Source organism: Octopus sinensis, linkage group LG9, assembly GCF_006345805.1.
Source record: "Octopus sinensis linkage group LG9, ASM634580v1, whole genome shotgun sequence".
Lineage (NCBI taxonomy): Eukaryota > Metazoa > Mollusca > Cephalopoda > Octopoda > Octopodidae > Octopus > Octopus sinensis.
The window spans coordinates 4367690-4386668 of NC_043005.1; the positions used below are offsets into that span (position 1 = coordinate 4367690).

The 18979-nt window shown below is 40.1% G+C and overlaps 1 protein-coding gene across 1 annotated transcript in view; it reads left to right on the plus strand.

The window, feature by feature from the left end:
• The window catches only part of LOC115215546 (microtubule-actin cross-linking factor 1), a 318219-nt gene that overhangs the window by 175314 nt on the left and 123926 nt on the right, over positions 1-18979 (plus strand). The window contains 3 exon segments of the mRNA XM_036505700.1: positions 4418-4627; positions 6254-6952; positions 6955-18615. Coding sequence (XP_036361593.1) covers positions 4418-4627; positions 6254-6952; positions 6955-18615 — 12570 coding nt within the window.

Genomic DNA, 18979 nt, shown 5'->3' on the forward strand with positions numbered 1-18979 from the left:
TCAGATATCCTTCAGCTGGTGAAGTTGACATTTCAGCACCAAGTCTGGGTAAATGATTATGTATGTGTATGTATATACCAACATGTGTGTGAGTGTGTGTGTGTAGATATGTGTGTACGTAGTAAAACTGTTAGTATTTGTAGTTTTTGTTGCACCTGCATGTGAACCAAGATGTCTTAAGATATTTGCATGAATCCTTCCGCAAGCATGCCTCATGAAGTATTCCAGAAACAAAAAAAAAAAAAACATTTTGTTTTTGTTGTTGTAAATGTGTTCATGTCTTATAGTTTTGAATTCAAATTCATTTTTGTATATTTTAGATATTTATCTTAATAAAATATATTCTGTACATTTTGAATATTTATATTAATCAATGTCTTCTTTGAAAATCTTTGAAGAGTTCTTCAAAAACCATTGTTGTTCACTGCGGACTTTCAATAATCTAAAATGATATTTTGTTGATCTAGATTCTTATTAATTATTAAATAGATATGGTTGAGTGCAGTGGTGGATCATAGATAAAATTAGTTGGGGTGCTGCTTCAGAAAATTTTTAGCTGTTTTTTTTTTTTATATTGTGTAAAAGGAAGCAAACATATAAAAAGAAAATTTATCCATAATCTTGATTGGTTCACGTTTCAGCCACTGCTGTGTAGTGTGTTAATTTGTTCACTTACACCACTGCGAATTCCCCCTTGTTTTTCAAAAACCCCTCCTAAATTACAAAATAAGTGGAGGGGGGGATATGCCCTATTTTTCAAATCCTGGCAGCAACACTGCAGCTGGGAGCAAGATGGTAATCTAATTCTACTCTTTATCACATTCAAGAATAGAAACACATTTTTAAGCACAACACATGCGAAGTCAAAGGAAGAACACTACCTTTCACCCAGCACTGTCGTTCATGCAGTGCTCTCTCTCCCTAGTGTGAAGCTTCCTATCTTGAACATGTGAGCATGCACACAACAGCCAAACGCTGCATCACTGAAACTGTGAAATGCACAGTTCTATACAAGGATTTTTGTATTTTTTTTCATAAAGTGGTGGATGGCTACTGACATTAAGCTTCAGGATGATATAATGTACAAGTATAAAGAAAGAATTAAAGAAAAAAGGACTCTTTATATTGAATGTTATCAATAATATTGAGTGGAAATATTATCCTATACACAAGCCACCACCAGTTGAGTGGTTAAGAAGCTAGCTCCCCAACCATGTGGTTCTGGTTTCAATCCCACTGTGCAACACCTTAGGCACATGTCTTCTATTTCAGCACTGGGCCGACTAAAGTCTTGTTTATGAAATTAGTAGATGGAAACTGAAAGAAGCCCATCATGTGTGTGCACTCATGTCTTGACATCATGTGATGGTTTTAAATGAGCATCACCCTCATACAAGCAATGCTGTTCTTTTCTAATCTTCCATGGAAAGCATGTCTAACCATGGAGAAATATTACTTTGCTTGGAAACGGATGGGGATGGCAACAAGAAATACATCCAGTCATAGAAGATCTGCCTTGACAAATTCCATCAGAACTAAGCAAGCAGGAAAAATTATGATGACATTGAATCTAAGATCACAATGATCATAATGATGCAGATAATTTGTTGAATAGGGTTTTATTCGTTATTGCATTGAGAAATGAAGTTTATACAAAGCTTGTCTTACCAGCAAGAGTAACTTTGATTCTGTACTGACTTCGTTTATTTGTAAATGGGAACCTAATTTTGTTCCACTTGTATCAACAGTATATAATGGATGTATTTATCTCTAGATGTCCCCTTAATATTGTGTTTATATCAATCTGTGCCAGCATAGAATATGGGCATCAAATTATGATTGTGGTGGTAAAATATTAACAATCCTTCAGAATCGAGTTCATTCTTAGTTTGTCTGAACTGGCAGAGGTAAATTTAAATCTTTATCAACTGACTTCATTTGTAAATGTGAACAGAATGTTGTTCCAGTTGTATTAACAAAGTAATATAAGCAGTGACTAAAACGTGTATTTGTCTCTAGAGGTTATGAAGGCCACATGGGAGACCTCCATGACGATGGGAAGATGATTTAGTTAAGCAATTTAGGTCAAGATTGAAAAGGATGGTGAAATGAGGACAGAATTGGAAGCACATTGTGGCCAGCTGTGCATTACAACATCTGATGGTTGTCTGGTCGATACTCTGACTTGTTGCTAGATATGTCTCTATACTGGGTTTATATTTCTCAATGTGCATCATTTGTACTTTAGTTTTGGCCAGTGGCAGACTGGGTCTTAAAATATTGGTTGCCAGGAGACCAAAGGGGCCCACCCGCAACTACTTGTTAAAAGTATTCTTTTCAACTGTCTACAAACACAGCCAGGCTGAAATAATTAATGCATTCTTCCAGGAGAGAATAAAAAATTCTAAAACATGAGGGAATGGGCCCCTTAAAGGCTAACATGGGCCCCCATATATGGATTCTAATGGTGCAGGGGCCCACTTGCCATCAGGCAAGCTAGCAACCTGGCTGGTCCACCACTGGTTTTGGCTATCTGTAGATGGATAGTGTAGCTTTCTTGTACTTTGGTGAGACCAAAGTTACGGTTAAATAAGAGAAAGATTTTTCAGAAACGTAATATAATCTGCTCTCTGAATCATCATGGGTGAAAAAAAGGTCTGCTTACCACTGCATAGTTGTGTAGGAAGCATTCAGAAGCCAATGAGAGAACATGTCTGATCGTGTGTAGTTACTTGTTCATCGTTCAGTGTATTTTCCCCATCTCTAACCATCCCTCACTCTCTTCCATATAACTCTTGCAGTTTCTCCCTACCCACCCTGACACCTGCTCACCACTCTCTTTGTCTCTCTTTCCAGCTCCACCCCCACCCCCAGCTACTCTTACTCACTCTGATATATATCTCCCCTACAACATGTAGGGGGGATATACTTTAAACCCAATGCTTCTCAACCACTTTGATTCCTATTTTACTCTACTGGACCCCCATAGCTATTCAGTGTTTAACCCTTTCGTTACCAGCCCGGCTGGAACAGGCTCTGGCTCTGCAGTACAAATGTCTTGTTTTTATAAATACTGAATTAAAATCTTCCACCAAATCTTGGTCACAATTTATGTTCCTAACACTAGCTGAATGATAACTATATTATTTTACTAAATTCTTTATTCTATTTAAAGTAATTGAAAGAAGCAGAGAGCATCTCAGAATAGATACAGTAATGAAAGGGTTAAAAAAAGCCTTTTTTTTTTCATATATATATATAATGAAATTTTATTAGGAATTATATAAAAAAATTAATATATTTTGTTTATTATAGAAGTATAACCAATTTATCTCACATAAATATTAATACTAAAATCTTACATGGTCCCTGGTTGAGAACCACTGGTTCTATTGTCTAACATAATGCTGCCTCCTGCTCAGTTGATGATAATTTTAGTCTTGTGAGGTACTTGGTAATCTCACTAGTGCTGGTACCTTAAAAAAGTAGCACCCAGTAGACTCTGTGGTTGGCATTAGGAAGGGTATCCAGCTATAGAAACTATGCCAACACAGACATTGGGTCCTGTCGGGCTGTCCAATCCCTGCCAGTATGGAATATGAATGTTAAACGATGATGATAATTGATATGAATAGACTAATCATATTGATTTCTGTGCTTGGCATCATCATAATAATAATAATAATGAAATTATTGTATACAATGCTCAGGTGCACCACAACAAATGTTGTTTCCTAACATCATGTTCCGTTCCGTTCTAATGTTTAGATCTGTCCAATCTGTTGTCAGCTCTCTGTGGCAAGTTGAGTATTTCCAGTATGGAGAAAATAGGTTCACCGTTTAGATTCAGCATTATGGAATTTATATTTGTACAAAGAGGACTTCTGGAGACACTCTGGGATTGAACCAATCAAAGCATGGCATTGATCATTAAAAATATGAAAAAATGAAATTCATTAACAGCAAGTTTTCCATTATTATCCTATAATCCATCTCCAAGAGAATTAAGATTCGGAATACTTTTTCGGATTTTGTCTCCTGTGGAAATGGAATTTCTCAGGTTCTGTGAAGAAGTTGTCTCCCTCTAATTTAGTGGGTCTCTCTCTCTCTCTCCCTCTCTCTCAACCAAGTTTGTCTTTCTAAGTTCTACAAAGTCCCTTTGTCTCCCATTCTATGGAATTCCCCCCCCCATCTCTCTCTAGTTGCTCCCCCTTTCTTTCTCTCTCTACCATCCTCTCTAGTTCTATGAAGTCTCTTTTCATAACCTAAAAATACCGCAAAGTCTTTTTAGTTTCACAAAAGTCTCTCTTTGACTGATTTGAACAACAACAACAACACACTTCTGTTCTCCACTTAATCCGTGTCTCCTGTTTCCCCTGGGATTGATTTAGTTTTCCTTTTTGCCACTTTTTTGCAGATTTATGACAAGAAAATGAAGCAATACGCAGACAGCCTGCTTTCCTCACAGACCAATGTCCAACAAAGCACTGACCAGCCAAACGGGGCTGAAACCATCCGAGAAGAACTGGACTTACTGAATACTACCTACATGAGTATGGTTCAATGGACTAATAACAGGCTGAAGGACATCACTTCGATCTTGTCCGAAGCTAATGTTGACATGAAAGTAAGTGAATCTTACTTTTAAGTTATTTTGTAAATGTTTGTGTGTTTGTAAACGTGTGAAAAGATGTATTTGTTGTGGATATATGAGAATGGGTGTGTGTGTGTGTAATAGATGTGCTGTGTGTGAACATGTGAATATACTTGCAGTGTCTGTATGTGAGTATTGAAAGCTTGTGGCTTAGTGGTTTGTGTATTCGGCTCATGATTGTGAGGTCCTGAGTTCAAATCCTGGCAGCACATTGTATCACTTTGTTTCACACTGCTTCAGTCCACTCAGCTGGCAAAAATAAGTTGTACCCGTATTTCAAAGGGTCAGCCTTGTCTCATTCTGTTTCGCACTGTATCTCCCTATGGGAGAACTGTGTTAAGGGTACACGTGTCTGTGGAATACTCAGCATGTTAATATCACGAGCAGGATGTTCTGTTAATCGGATCATCTGGAATCCCCATCATCATCATCATCATCGTAAGCATGTGAACATATGCACAGGTGTAGCTTGTGTGGTTTGGTAAGTTTGCTTCCACTAGGGGGAGAGGCAGTAGGGGCAGTCCACCTTGGGTGACACTTTTAATGGGACACCACTTTTGGGTCTGCTGTAGGCAATAATTGTTTTTTGTGGGGTCTGGGGGTGGTGAACAGAAGAGCCACCCCAGCCGGCACACACTCTAGCTACACTAGTGTTTGCTTCTGAACCACATGGTTTCAGGTTCAGTCCCGCTGCATGATAACCTTGGGCAAGTGGCTTGTACTGAAGTCCTTAGTTGACCAATGCCTTGTGAGTGGATTTGGTAGAGGGAAACTGGAAGAAGCCCATCATGTATGTCTGTGTCTCCTTGTCTTGTACACGAGTGTTACTGTCTTACAAGCAATGTCGCTCATTATCGACATTCTGCAAAATCATGTCTGGTCATGAGAAAATGTTTCCTTGCTTGGAAATGGGTTTAGGTTTGGCAACTAGGAGGGCAGCTGGCTGTAGAAAATCTGCGTCAATAAACTCTTTCTAACCCATACAAGCGGGGAAAAGTTAGTACTGAAATGATTTAAAGCAACAACAACATTGAATATCTGTGTAATATATGTACAATGTACATGCTGCAGAGATATATATATATATATATATATATATATATATATATATATATGGCCATTTGCCAGCTCCGTCTGGCACCTGTGCGGGTGGCACGTAAAAAGCACCCACTACACTCACGGAGTGGTTGGCGTTAGGAAGGGCATCCAGCCGTAGAAACACTGCCAGATCTGACTGGGCCTGGTGCAGCCTCCTGGCTTCCCAGACCCCAGCTGAACCGTCCAACCCATGCTAGCATGGAAAGCGGACGCTAAATGATGATGATGATGATATATATTCTTTCTTTCCTTTCCTGAGCGTCCAATAACACTATGCTTGTTCCACATCCTCGCACTGTTGTGTTTTCTCTTTGTTCATGTTTGGATTCACTATGTGTATATGCTGTTAGTGAACATGTGATTGCATGTGTATTGCTTCTCAGACACTTTTCTTTTTTTTTTTTTTTAGGGAAGAGGGGAGGAATCATTGAATTAAAAAAACTCTTTTTTTTCTTCTTCTTTTGTTTCCCTAATTTACATTTGGTTCTGTTCTTGTTTTAGTTTCAAATGGTGATTGATGAGAATATACCACTGCTTCGAACATTCCGTGCTGAACTAGCTAAACGTTCTTCGATGCTTGTTGATGAAGACATGCAAGGATTCTTTCAGCAACTTGATAAATTCGATAGTCTTGGCAGTATTCCTGCTAGCTACATGAGCTCTTCCTCCTCCTCTTCAACTGCCATAGCAGCCAATCATCCCTCAGCAACATACACAAGTAGCACGTTTGTCTCGACAACTAAAACCTCCATAAAACAAATGCACAGACCCAGTCGAGACGCTAAAGATACTCATTTATCAAATATTTCTGAAATGCCAGAAACTTCACCATTGAATGGTGATGTACATGTTGAAGATGATGCAATGCAAATTTCTCAGATTCCTGTGAAAAATGTCCAAAATGTTATAAGCGTTGCCAAAACAAAACTTGAGACAACACACGGTAGTATTTTGGAGAGTTTAGTTGTAAACCCACAGAGCCAGATGAAAGTCAGTTTATATGAAGCATTCCAACAAGGTATAATTGACACGAGGTCTGCTACGTATGTGGATCCTCTTACAAAAGCCAAAATAAGTTTGTCAGAAGCAGTCTATAAAGGTTACTTAGATTCAACTTTATTCCAGCAACTGCACCAACCCTGTGGCCTTGTTGACCCTAATTCAAACCAAGAGTATACACTAATAGATGCTGTCCAGTAGGTCTTTTGGATCCACTAAAGGGCCAAGTGTCAAACCCTTTGACTGGAGAAATGATTCCTGTAAAAGATGCATATGGACAAGGTTTAATTTCTCAAAAGCTACCAAGTTTGCTTGGTATTAGCCCCGACATCACTGTCAGTGAAATTACTCAATCACAAGCTCATTTTGGTCTGCAAAATTTCCCAGGAGCAGACAAAGCTCTCGGTTTGGCAGAAATTCTTCAGAAGGGTATGTTTGATGAACTGAAGAGCAAAGTTTGTGATCCAATTTCTGGTCAAGAAATGACAATACTTGAGGCAGTTGAGAAAGGTTATATAAATCCTTCACTGAAGGAAATCCGTGCAACCAGGGCAACTCCTCTGATTTCTTTGACTGAAGCTGTGTCAAAGGGAATCATTCACCCACAATCCGGACAGTTCCTGGAAACCAGCTCTGGGAAATGGATGAGCTTATCTGAAGCACAACGTAAACAATTACTTGTTCAACCTATGTCTTTATCAGATGTCGTTCAAAAAGGAAACCTCAATGAAGATGGTTTGATCTTCGAGGCTGTAAGTAACCAAGCTATTTCCTTTGCTAATGCTGTCAACCAGGGAATTATCAATACTGATTCTAAAAGTTTGATAATTACAAAGACTAATGACATATTTTCCCTCAAAGATGCTCTTCAGAAAGGAATCTTAAATGACAAAGGGCAAGTTTTAATACCAGATGCTGAACACCCTCTTTCAATACAAGATGCTTTAAAGGAAGGTCATATTAAAATTGCCAATGAGTGTGTGTCATTCCCACCTAAAACTATTCTGGACAGTAACACTGGATCTTTGCTGTCTGTTTATGAAGCTCTGATGAACGGAGTTTTGACAACACAAGGTGAGTTTGTTGACTCACAAACTGGAAGAAAGCTTTCAATAATGAATGCTGCCAAACATGGTTTCCTTGATGAAGAAATAGCCTCAAATTTGACCAAGAAATTACTTGAAGATCCATCTGGCAGAAAACTATCAGTGATTGAAGCCATTAACATTGGTATGATTGATATTCAGTCTGGAAATATTCAAGACAAATCTGGTAATATGGTTCCCTTACAGAATGCAGTTTCTGAAAATATTCTCTCACCAGAAAAGGCTCAGATGATTTTAGAATTGATAAGTCCGTTAATTATTTCTACAACTGTTACAACTTGTGTGTCATCTGATCAAGTAAAACCACCTGTCACTGCTATCACAATCTCTGAAGCAATTTCCAGAGGTCTTCTTGCAGAGCAAGCTGGCACATTTAAAGACCCTAATACAGGTGAAATTATGACTATTGAGGATGCCATCTACCGAAAATTACTTCGTTTGTCATCAGAGTGGCCTTCCAGTAATGTCCCCGGACAGTTTATCAAAAACAGCTTTGATGAATTGGATGAAACAGCGGAGAGAACACCTAAGAAACAGAAAACTGTGATTTCTAGTGCAGCAGAAAGTACGATACAAACCCCACAAGAATCTCTGAAATCTAATGATTCTATTGTGGAATCTGCTTTTATTAGTAAATCAGCCCAGAACTATACCTTCACTCAAATAGCTTTGACTAAACCTGTCAAAGCTGTCATCTCTGAAGTTCGTAACATGTCAATCAAATCTGTTGTGGACCCTAAATCTAAAAAAGTTATTGACGTAGATGAAGCCATCGATAAAGGTCTCATTGATTTAGGTTCTGGTTTATTTTCTGATCCCACAACAGGTGATAACATTCCTATAAATGAAGCAATCAAAAAAGGTTATATAGTTGCAGAATATACAGTGGAGCCACCTACAGTGGCTGAAGAACCCATTAAAGAAACTGTCGCTTTTTCAATAACTGGTGTCCTGCACCCTGTCACCAAAGGGAAATTATCTGTTAGCCAAGCAATACAATTAGGAATCCTTGATCAAGACAGAGGACAATATGTAGGAATTAAAGATAATAAAGAATGTCGAATCCCCATTAGTCAAGCAATTGAAGCAGGTCTTGTTATTGCTGAAGACTTAAGTACTGTGCCAAAGTCCATTAAACCGGATTGGATCCGAGAAACAAAGACATTCAACTTGAAGAGTGTGGTCCACCCAGTGACGAATGAAATTATGACTGTAGCAGAAGCAATTCATGAAGGAATCATTGATGAATCCCGGGGTCTTTATGTCAATCCGCTGACCTTGGAAAAAATCATGATAACTGAGGCAATTGAAAAGAAACTCATTGATGCTGAGTTGTCATTTGTTACACCAAATGTTGAACGAGAAGGAAATCGGATCATAACAACAAAACAAACCACCATGACTGTCTCCGCTGTAGTGGACCCTAGAACGGGTAAGAAAATATCAGTAAATGAAGCTATCAAAGATGGTATATTAAACTATTCTAAAGGACTGTACATAAACCCATTAACAAAAGAAGAGATGTCCCTTGAAGATGCTATTCTAAAAGGATTAATATTTACTGAAGAAACCAGAGCTGCTCCTGTTAACAATAGATCTGAAATAAGTAGCATCCATATAACGGAAGATGAAGAAACCTTTGAAAGTACAATGGTTGAAGATGTGTCTTTACAAACTGTCACATTAAGTATCACGAGTGTTGTTGATCCACTCACCATGGATCTTGTCTCGTACGACAAAGCTGTTGAAAGGGGGGTGCTGAATCTACACGAAGGCCTCTATACAAATCCGACAACTGGAGAGAACATGTCCATCACAACAGCCCTAGAAAAGGGTCTTATTCATGGAGAAGTCACTTCACAGCAAAGGGAAGAGGATATACTGAAAAGTTCCATCATGGCTGAGTCACCTGAATTTCCGTTCAATAAAGTAACATCAGTTATTGATCCTAGAACTGGAGCAGAGGTGTCTTTATCGAAAGCTATAAAAGAAAACATAATTGATGTTGACAATGGAGTATTCTTTGATTCCCGATCCCATGAACGGTTGAGTCTTAATGATGCACTGAATCAAGGTTTTATAAAATTATCCAAAACAACTGACATCTCACAACTAAACGTCATTGAAGATGAGAACAAGGTTGAAGAAGATTTTGGGGAATCGAACACTGAAATCCTTTCTCCAAGGTCTCCAACAAAAGTGGATATGAAGTTAGAGAAATCAGAACTAACTACGTCTAGTCCCTTTGAGAATGAGTCAATTGCTACAGAAGCTATTAACATTGAAGTCGATATAACAAAGAAGAGAGATGACAAATTTTCAACTCCATTTTCAGCAGAGAGACAACCTGAAGAACCTACATCTGGGTTCTCGTATGCTGAAGGCATCAAATTAGGGTTTATTGATCCACAAACTGGTTTAGTAAATCTCCCTTCATTGGAAAAACCACTCACTCTTTTGGAAGCTATTGATCAGAATGTGATAGATCCCAACAAAGTTGCTATCCTTGATGTTCAAGGAAAACAGACCCTTACACTGGAAGACTGCTTTAAAATGAATAAACTCGATCCTCAAACAGGTAAAGTAAATGATATTGAAACTCTTGAGTATTTACAAGGTCTTAGCAGTGCTCAAGATTTGAAACCAGTGAATATAATTGATGCTGTTTCTCTTGGAATGTTTAATCCTGAGACTAAACTATTTTCTGATAAACTAGGTCATACTTTCACCCTTGAAGAAGCCATCAGGGATAATATTATATCCACTGACTTTACAACAGTAAAAAATCTTTCAACTTCTGAGAGACTCCCTTTTGACTCAGCCTTAAAACGAGGATTAGTAGATAAGCGGACGGCAGAAGTAACAGACACTAAACATTTATGTAAACTTCCTCTGACAAAGGCTGTTGAAAATAAGATTGTTGAAAGCATGTATGATCCAGAAACTGGGGGATTCTATGATCCCAAAACAAAACAAACCGTTCCAGTTAAATCAGTGATCACAGAAGATCTTGCAAGTGGGTCAAAGTTTGAAGTTTATGACAGTGAAAGAGGGGAAACTGTGCCCCTATCTGTTGCGATTCAAAGAAATCTTGTCAACAAACAGACAGGGGAGGTGATTGATTCATCAAGCAATAAAACTCTAAGTGCCAAAGAAGCTGTGAAACTTGGTCTGCTAGCAACTGTTGGTGCACCAATTATAGGTACTGCTCTTGCTGGTAAAACTATTTACAATGCTGTTAAGAATAAACTTAATGAAAAGGCTGCCAAAGATGCTCAAGACAAGACATCTACCAGATTGCAATCTAAAGGTCAATTACCATCATCAGGTCCTGATCAACAACCTGACAGATCAAAGAGAGAGCAGATACCTTCATCAACATCTGAGATGCAACAGCGAGATCAGCCAACAACTGATGTGCCACAGAGAGGCCAGCCACCATCGACAGGTGATGTGCCACAGAGAGGCCAGCCACCATCGACAGGTGATGTGCCACAGAGAGGCCAGCCACCATCGACAGGTGATGTGCCACAGAGAGGCCAGCCACCATCGACAGGTGATGTGCCACAGAGAGGCCAGCCACCATCGACAGGTGATGTGCCACAGAGAGGCCAGCCACCATCGACAGGTGATGTGCCACAGAGAGGCCAGCCACCATCGACAGGTGATGTGCCACAGAGAGATCAAACACTGTCAACAGGTGACGTTCCACAGAAAGGCCACCAACTACCATCAACCGATGCGCCTCAGAGAGGTCAGCCACCATCGACAACTGATGCATTACATAGGGGTCAAGCCCCACCAACAGCTGATGTCCCACAAAGAGGTCAAATACCATCAGCAGCTGATGTCCCACAGAGAGGTCAGCCACCATCGACAACTGATGCACTACATAGGGGTCAAGCCCCACCAACAGCTGATGTCCCACAAAGAGGTCAAATACCATCAGCAGCTGATGTCCCACAGAGAGGTCAGCCACCATCGACAACTGATGCACTACATAGGGGTCAAGCACCACCAACAGCTGATGTCCCACAAAGAGGTCAAATACCATCAGCAGCTGATGTCCCACAGAGAGGTCAGCCACCATCGACAACTGATGCACTACATAGGGGTCAAGCACCACCAACAACTGATGTCTCACAAAGAGGTGAAATACCATCAGCAGCTGATGTCCCACAGAGAGGTCAGCCACCATCGACAACTGATGCACTACATAGGGGTCAAGCACCACCAACAGCTGATGTCCCACAAAGAGGTCAAATACCATCAGCAGCTGATGTCCCACAGAGAGGTCAGCCACCATCGACAACTGATGCACTACATAGGGGTCAAGCACCACCAACAGCTGATGTCCCACAAAGAGGTCAAATACCATCAGCAGCTGATGTCCCACAGAGAGGTCAGCCACCATCGACAACTGATGCACTACATAGGGGTCAAGCACCACCAACAGCTGATGTCCCACAAAGAGGTCAAATACCATCAGCAGCTGATGTCCCACAGAGAGGTCAGCCACCATCGACAACTGATGCATTACATAGGGGTCAAGCACCACCAACAGCTGATGTCCCACAAAGAGGTCAAATACCATCAGCAGCTGATGTCCCACAGAGAGATCAACCACCATCAACAGCGGATGCACTACATAGGGGTCAAGCCTCACCAACAGCTGATGTCCCACAAAGAGGTCAAATTCCGTCAGCAGCTGATGTCCCACAGAGAGGTCAGCCACCATCGACAACTGATTCATTACAGAGAGGTCATGCCCCACCAACAGCTGATGTCTTACAAAGGGATCAAACACCATCAGCGGCTGATGTCTCACAGAGAGGTCAGCCACCATTGACAACTGATGCACTACAGAGTGGTCAAGCCCTACCAACAGTTGACAGCCCACAAAGAGGTCAACCACCATCAACTGATATGCCACAGAGAGGACACCCGCTGTCAACAACTGATGTACTACAGAGAGGTGTTCTACCAGAGAGTGGTCAGTTACCTTCTACACCTGACGTACCTGACAGAGGTCAGACACCTGTTTCTGCAACTGACATATTACAGAAAAGTCAACAACCATCTTCACCAAAAGTACCACAAAGTTTCCAGCCACCCTCCACTACAAATGATAAATACCCTGATTATTCTAAAGAAATAATAGGAACAGATAAACCAACTTCTGAAGGGGATTCTTCTGATAAACCAACTACAACAATAATATATGCTAAACCTGATGACCAGATAAGACCCACCCACCCTGCCGGACATGGAGTGAGTGTAAGTCAATCGGTCTTTACGAGTAGCACATCAACTGTTAGTAGTGAAACTATGAGCATATCATCTCCTCTCCCAGCTTCAAGTCATCAAATCCAACCTGTTGACAGAGATTCATCCCAAGTAATTTCTTATCCAAATGTGGTTCTCAAAGATGGTTCAAATGTTAGCATTGATTGGGAAAATGGTTTGGTATTTGATTCTTCAAGTGGGAAGCAGATGACTGTTGCTGAAGCTGTGCAGAAAGGGCTGCTCAATAGTGATTTGATAGAAAATCTGGCTGAGCAGCGTACTCCCCAGCAAATTCCATTTTCCAAGAACATCAACATTAATTGGCAGTCTGGCAGAATAACCGATATCAAAACTAATCAACCACTAACAATAACTGAAGCTTTACATAAAGGACTCCTTGATATAGCAACTGCACAGAAATTAGCTGCAATTTCTGGGGAGAAATTGCCCTCTGACATCATCGCTAGTGCCTTACAATCGAAAAAGACCAAACCATCTGAGCCAGAACTTCAGACAACTAGTTCTAGGGAATTCCACCAGACAGTTACTGTGAGAGAAAGTTGTACCATATCCCAGCCTGGAACAGATGTGAAGCAATCGGCTTCCTTCACAACCATGTTACCAATGACCTTAAATGATGCTGTGCATGGTGGCCATTTCATAAATGAACTGGGTAAAATTATCAACCCAATGAATGGTCAACCAATGTCCATTCGGGAGGCTGTTGACCATGGAGTGATCGACTGTGATAGATCTGTTATAATTGATCCCAAAAGTGGTACTGTTTTATCTGTGAGGTTGGCAATGCATGGAAACGTTCTTAATCCTGACACAGGTGAACTTATCCATACTGTGACTGGTGAGCGGATACCTTTGCATGAAGCTCTTCTGGAAGGTTTAATTCCTGATGAGATATTATCTACAGGAATGGACATAAAAGATTCTGCAGAATCAAGCAAAGAACTCTCTGAAAATCTATTTAATGAGCGAAAATATACTTTAGATGAGGCCATAAATCTTGGTTTGGTTAACGAACAGGATGGGACTTTTACTCACCCAACAACCAAAGATACAATGACACTTTCTACTGCTGTTCAGTATGGATTTATTGGTTCTGATAAGGACAGTGTGGTGGAACCAAAAGAGCTTCATAAATATGAAAAGGTAACGAAAGACAGTGTTTCTAATGTCTCAATGAAAACTTATCCGATGACTACTCCAGAAGCAACACTTGTCCATCAGCCATTGGCATTGTCACCTGGGGAACAGATCAAAGAGCAAGGCCCAGCTGACACCACCCCTGAATCTGTTGTTGTAAAAAGGCAGAAGGGCACTAGAAACACTGATGAGTTGGCCAAGAGACTTTCTTTTGCAGAAGCTCTTAACCAAGGTTTTATTGATTTAGCTGAAAATAAATACACAGATCCCAAAACCGGATCTCGGATGGCAATTTTAGATGCTATCAGAGAACAACTTATTGACCCAAGCGCTGATGTTGAAACCTCACCAGAACCTTCCTCCAAAATGAGCCTAATTACAGCCATTGATGCCGGTCTGTTTGATCCTAACACTGGGAAGTTCACAGACTCCATGTCAGGACAGACCCTGACTCTGCCAGAAGCAGTTGATCGAGGTTTCATCAACGACCAGACTGCGATCTACGACTTGAAGGGGGAGAAGATGTTGACCCTCCAGGATGGCTGGAAAGAAGGCAAGATCGATAAAACGAGTGGGAAATTCATTGATGGAAACAAAGCATTCGACTTGAAGGATGCTGCCAAAGTTGGACTCATTGCTGTGGCTGGTATTGCTGGAGCTCCAGTTATTGCTGGGAAAATGCTTTTTGATAAAGGAAAGCAATTAATAGGAAAATCTACCAGCAAAACAAGTTCTCCTGCCATTCCGGTTACAGTGGAAGCAACAAAGGGCAGTATTGTTGAACCTAATGTGGTTGAAGTTGTCAAAATTAAACAAGTGTCACCTGTCTCTGAAGATGCAATGACATTGATGGAGGCAATATCAAGTGGGTTCTTGAATTCTAACACAGGAATGTACAAAATACCTTTCTCAGGAAATTCCATCACACTTAAAGAAGCTATTGACTCTGGTTATATTTTCCCGACATCAGGGTCTATAAATATTGCCGGTCGTACCTACACATTACAAGAAGCATTTGACCAAAATTTAATCAATGCTACTGGACATTTTCTTGATCCCAGTAACAAAACCAAAAAGACATTGCATGATTTAATTAATAGCGGTGATTTGCAAGAGACACCGGTAGATAATCGTGCATCAAGTAAAATAACAATCAAGATGATTGATAAATTGTCTATTGATGAAGTACTTGATCCTTCAACTGGTGATTATATTGATCTGAAGACAGCGATTGACAAGGATATTGTTAATGTTGAAAATGGAAGTTACCACAATCCGGTCACTGGACAAACTTTCTCCTTGGTCAATGCTCTGAGTTCTGGCTTTGTCCATGGCAACACACTTGACAATCTTGTATCAAGAGAGGAGAAATCCAAAGAGGGCTACACTGCTGCAGTTTCATTCTCTGAGCAGAAAGATGTCCATGTTTCTTCTGTGTTGGACCCAAATACAGGAGAAAAGATGCCACTTACTGAAGCAGTGGAAAAGAACATCTTAAACATACAAAAAGAAACCTTCACAAACCAGAAGACGGGTGAGCGCATGAGCATAAATGAGGCTCTCAGCAAAGGCTACATCTCTACAGAAGAAACAGATGATCAGCCTCCTAGCTCTCAACCAAGGGACGCTAAGAAAGACGTGACCGTCACAAAAAGACAATCAATTACAATAAGTCATGTGACTGACCCTGTCACACAAACAGTTCTTCCAATCAGTGATGCTGTAGAGAAAGGTTTGGTTGATGTTTCCGATGGCGTTCTTTTAAACAAATCCACTGGCGAACATATTGCATTGGCTGAAGCATACAAAAAGGGTTTGGTGAAAGGCTCAGCAGAGGGTTCCCCTGCTGATTTGACATACCCTGGCTCTGAAAAAACATTGAAAATTCAATCTGTTTATGACCCTAAACTGAAAGACTTTTTGTCCATTGAAGATGCCAGTAAAAAGGACCTTATATGTTTGGAAAGTGGTACTTACACTGATGAAAATGGAGCGAAGATTTCTCTGTCTGAAGCAGTAAAGAAGGGCTATTGTAAAAGTGAACAAGATACCACTGATGTTTTGCCTCCTATTAAATTTATTGTTGATCCTCAAACTGGACGTCAACTAACTGTAACAGAAGCAATAGGACAAAACATTGTTGATAAAAACTTGAGCACTTACAGAGACAAAACCACTGGTGATATATATCCAGTGTCAGAAGCTATTAAGAAAGATTTAGTAATGACTGTCGAACCAGCAGGAAATTTTGTGGTTAGACCTGAGAAACAAGAATCCATCCAAATCACAGATGTTGTGGATACTCGTTCTGGTAAAACTTTGCCCCTCGATAAAGCTGTGAAAGCTGGACTGTTTGACCCTCAGAGGGGAGAAATGATTGATCAAATTACTGGAGAACGTCTGCCAATCGAGCAGGCTGTAACAAAAGGCTTAGTGAAAGTTACTCCAGTCTCACCGGATGTTCCAACTGCAAAATCTTTGAGTTCTTCCACCATTGTAAAAGACATTAAAACTGGCAAAAACTTAACTTCAGAAGAAGCCATAAATGCTGGTATTTTAGATCCAAAGAATAATCTGTTCAAGAATACAGCTACAGGAGAAACCATGCACTTATCCGAAGCTATTGAGAAAAACTTAGTTGCAGATATGAAGAAACCTAAGAAATGCGACATTCAAAAAGGCACAGCTCGCCATGTAAATGTGACGGCTGTTCTCAACACTACTACAGGAGAAGAACTGACACTAGAAGAAGCCATTTCACAGAAAATTATTGACAGAGACGGGAAAACCTATTTGGACTCAAATTCTGGAGCTGTTCTCAGTATTGAGGACGCTATGAAAGAAGGTTTCGTTTCTGGCTCTGTTCAGTCTGTGGTTACCACGAAGACCACAGTATCATCTCAGAAACCTGGAGTAACATATAACGTTATTGGAGCTGTTGATCCTGACAAGCAAGAAATGATAAGTACAGCTGATGCGTTTGAAAAGGGAATCTTAGACCCAGCTGGAAATTATGTTGACATTAAAACTAACAACACCTTATCAATTACAGAAGCAATTCAAAAGGGATTTGTGAAAGCTGAAATTACTGAAGGTTCTATTAAAAGAACAAAACCTGGATTAAAATTGAAAGATGCTTTGGTTAAAGGTCTCGTGGATCGAAAAACTGGTAAATTCATTGATCCAGGTTCCAACAGTTACTATTCTGTTGATGAAGCTGTTTTATTAGGAATCTTATTGAATGACCAAGATGAACCTTTCCATTTCCCTGATAATTCCCGGTCACCAAAAGCATGTTCTTTCCAAGAGGCTATAAAAATAGGCCAAATAAACGTAAAAACTGGCTTATTCACACGACCTGAGAGCAAAACTGAATGCGATCTTCAGACTGCTGTTGATGAAGGCTATCTCTCTCCGAAACTACCGAGAGCCAAGAAGTCCCCAGTCGAATCAGTTGTGCTGCTGAAAAGCTCTGAACTTCCAGCCGATACAAAAACTGGCTCAAGCATAACTTTTAAACAAGCCCTCAATGATGGCCTCTTAGATGTGAACTGCCAACGATACCGGGATTCTGATAAAGGTTTAGATATGACCATAGAGGATGCTGTGAAAAGGGGTATTTTAAGTGATATGACTACTGGAGACCCCATTACTTTTAATGATGCCTTTAAATCTGGACTGATTGATTCCTCATCTGGAACTTTCCGAAACCCTGTCACCAATGTCACTTTGTCATTGGACGAAGCTTTCCAATGTGGATTTTTGGTACCTACTAGTTCTTCTCCATCTGCTAGCAATGGAAATATTCCTCCCAATGATGATAAACCTATTTCTTTGAGCAAAGCTTTGCAAGACGGTTATTTAGATGAGACAACAGGAAATTACACGGATCCTACAAGCCATGTAACTCTCTCTCTAGACAAAGCCCTTCAGCTAGGTTATATTGCCGCTAAAACAGACATTCCTCATGATGCAAAGCAAAAGGAACCATTCCGAAAAGGTCAATACATGACTGTCACAGAAGGTTCGCCTTTTAGTCCTGATCAAAGTGCCTATTATTCAAATGGAGAATTAATTTCAAAAAGTGCTACCGAAATCCAAACGGTAGCCACCAGTTCCACCTATATGGCAGTTCCTGGTTTCTACATTGATTCCAGCGGCAATGTTGTGAACAGTACCACAGGAGATTCGATTCCCCTCAAGGAAGCCGTAGCTGCTGGGCTCGTAACATCAGAAGCTGTTGAAGGAAGTAGTTTTCTTCAGGTAATTGGAGGGAAACCACTGCCAACTTTAGAAATTGAATCTCCGGAAACGGTAAGTACCCCTAATTCTGTGATTTCCATTCTTTTGTCTTTTTTGTTTTTTAAAGTAATTTGTGTTGGATTTCACTTAGACTTCGTTACAGTTTAACAATTTTGTTTCATCATCCTTGTGAAATTCATCATCATCATCATCTTCCTATTTACTATCATTGCCATCATCATCACCATCATCAATAACATTACTATCATTATTTCTACTTTCATCATCATCACCATCATCATGAGAAGGTAAGGTGTTAGATTTAGTGACTCATTGGTCATTAGTTTATAAATAGTTTTGATATTTAACTTTAATTAATTAAGTCTTCATTTTTAATTGCATCTTGCTGTTGTTATCATCAGTGATGGTCAAGGAA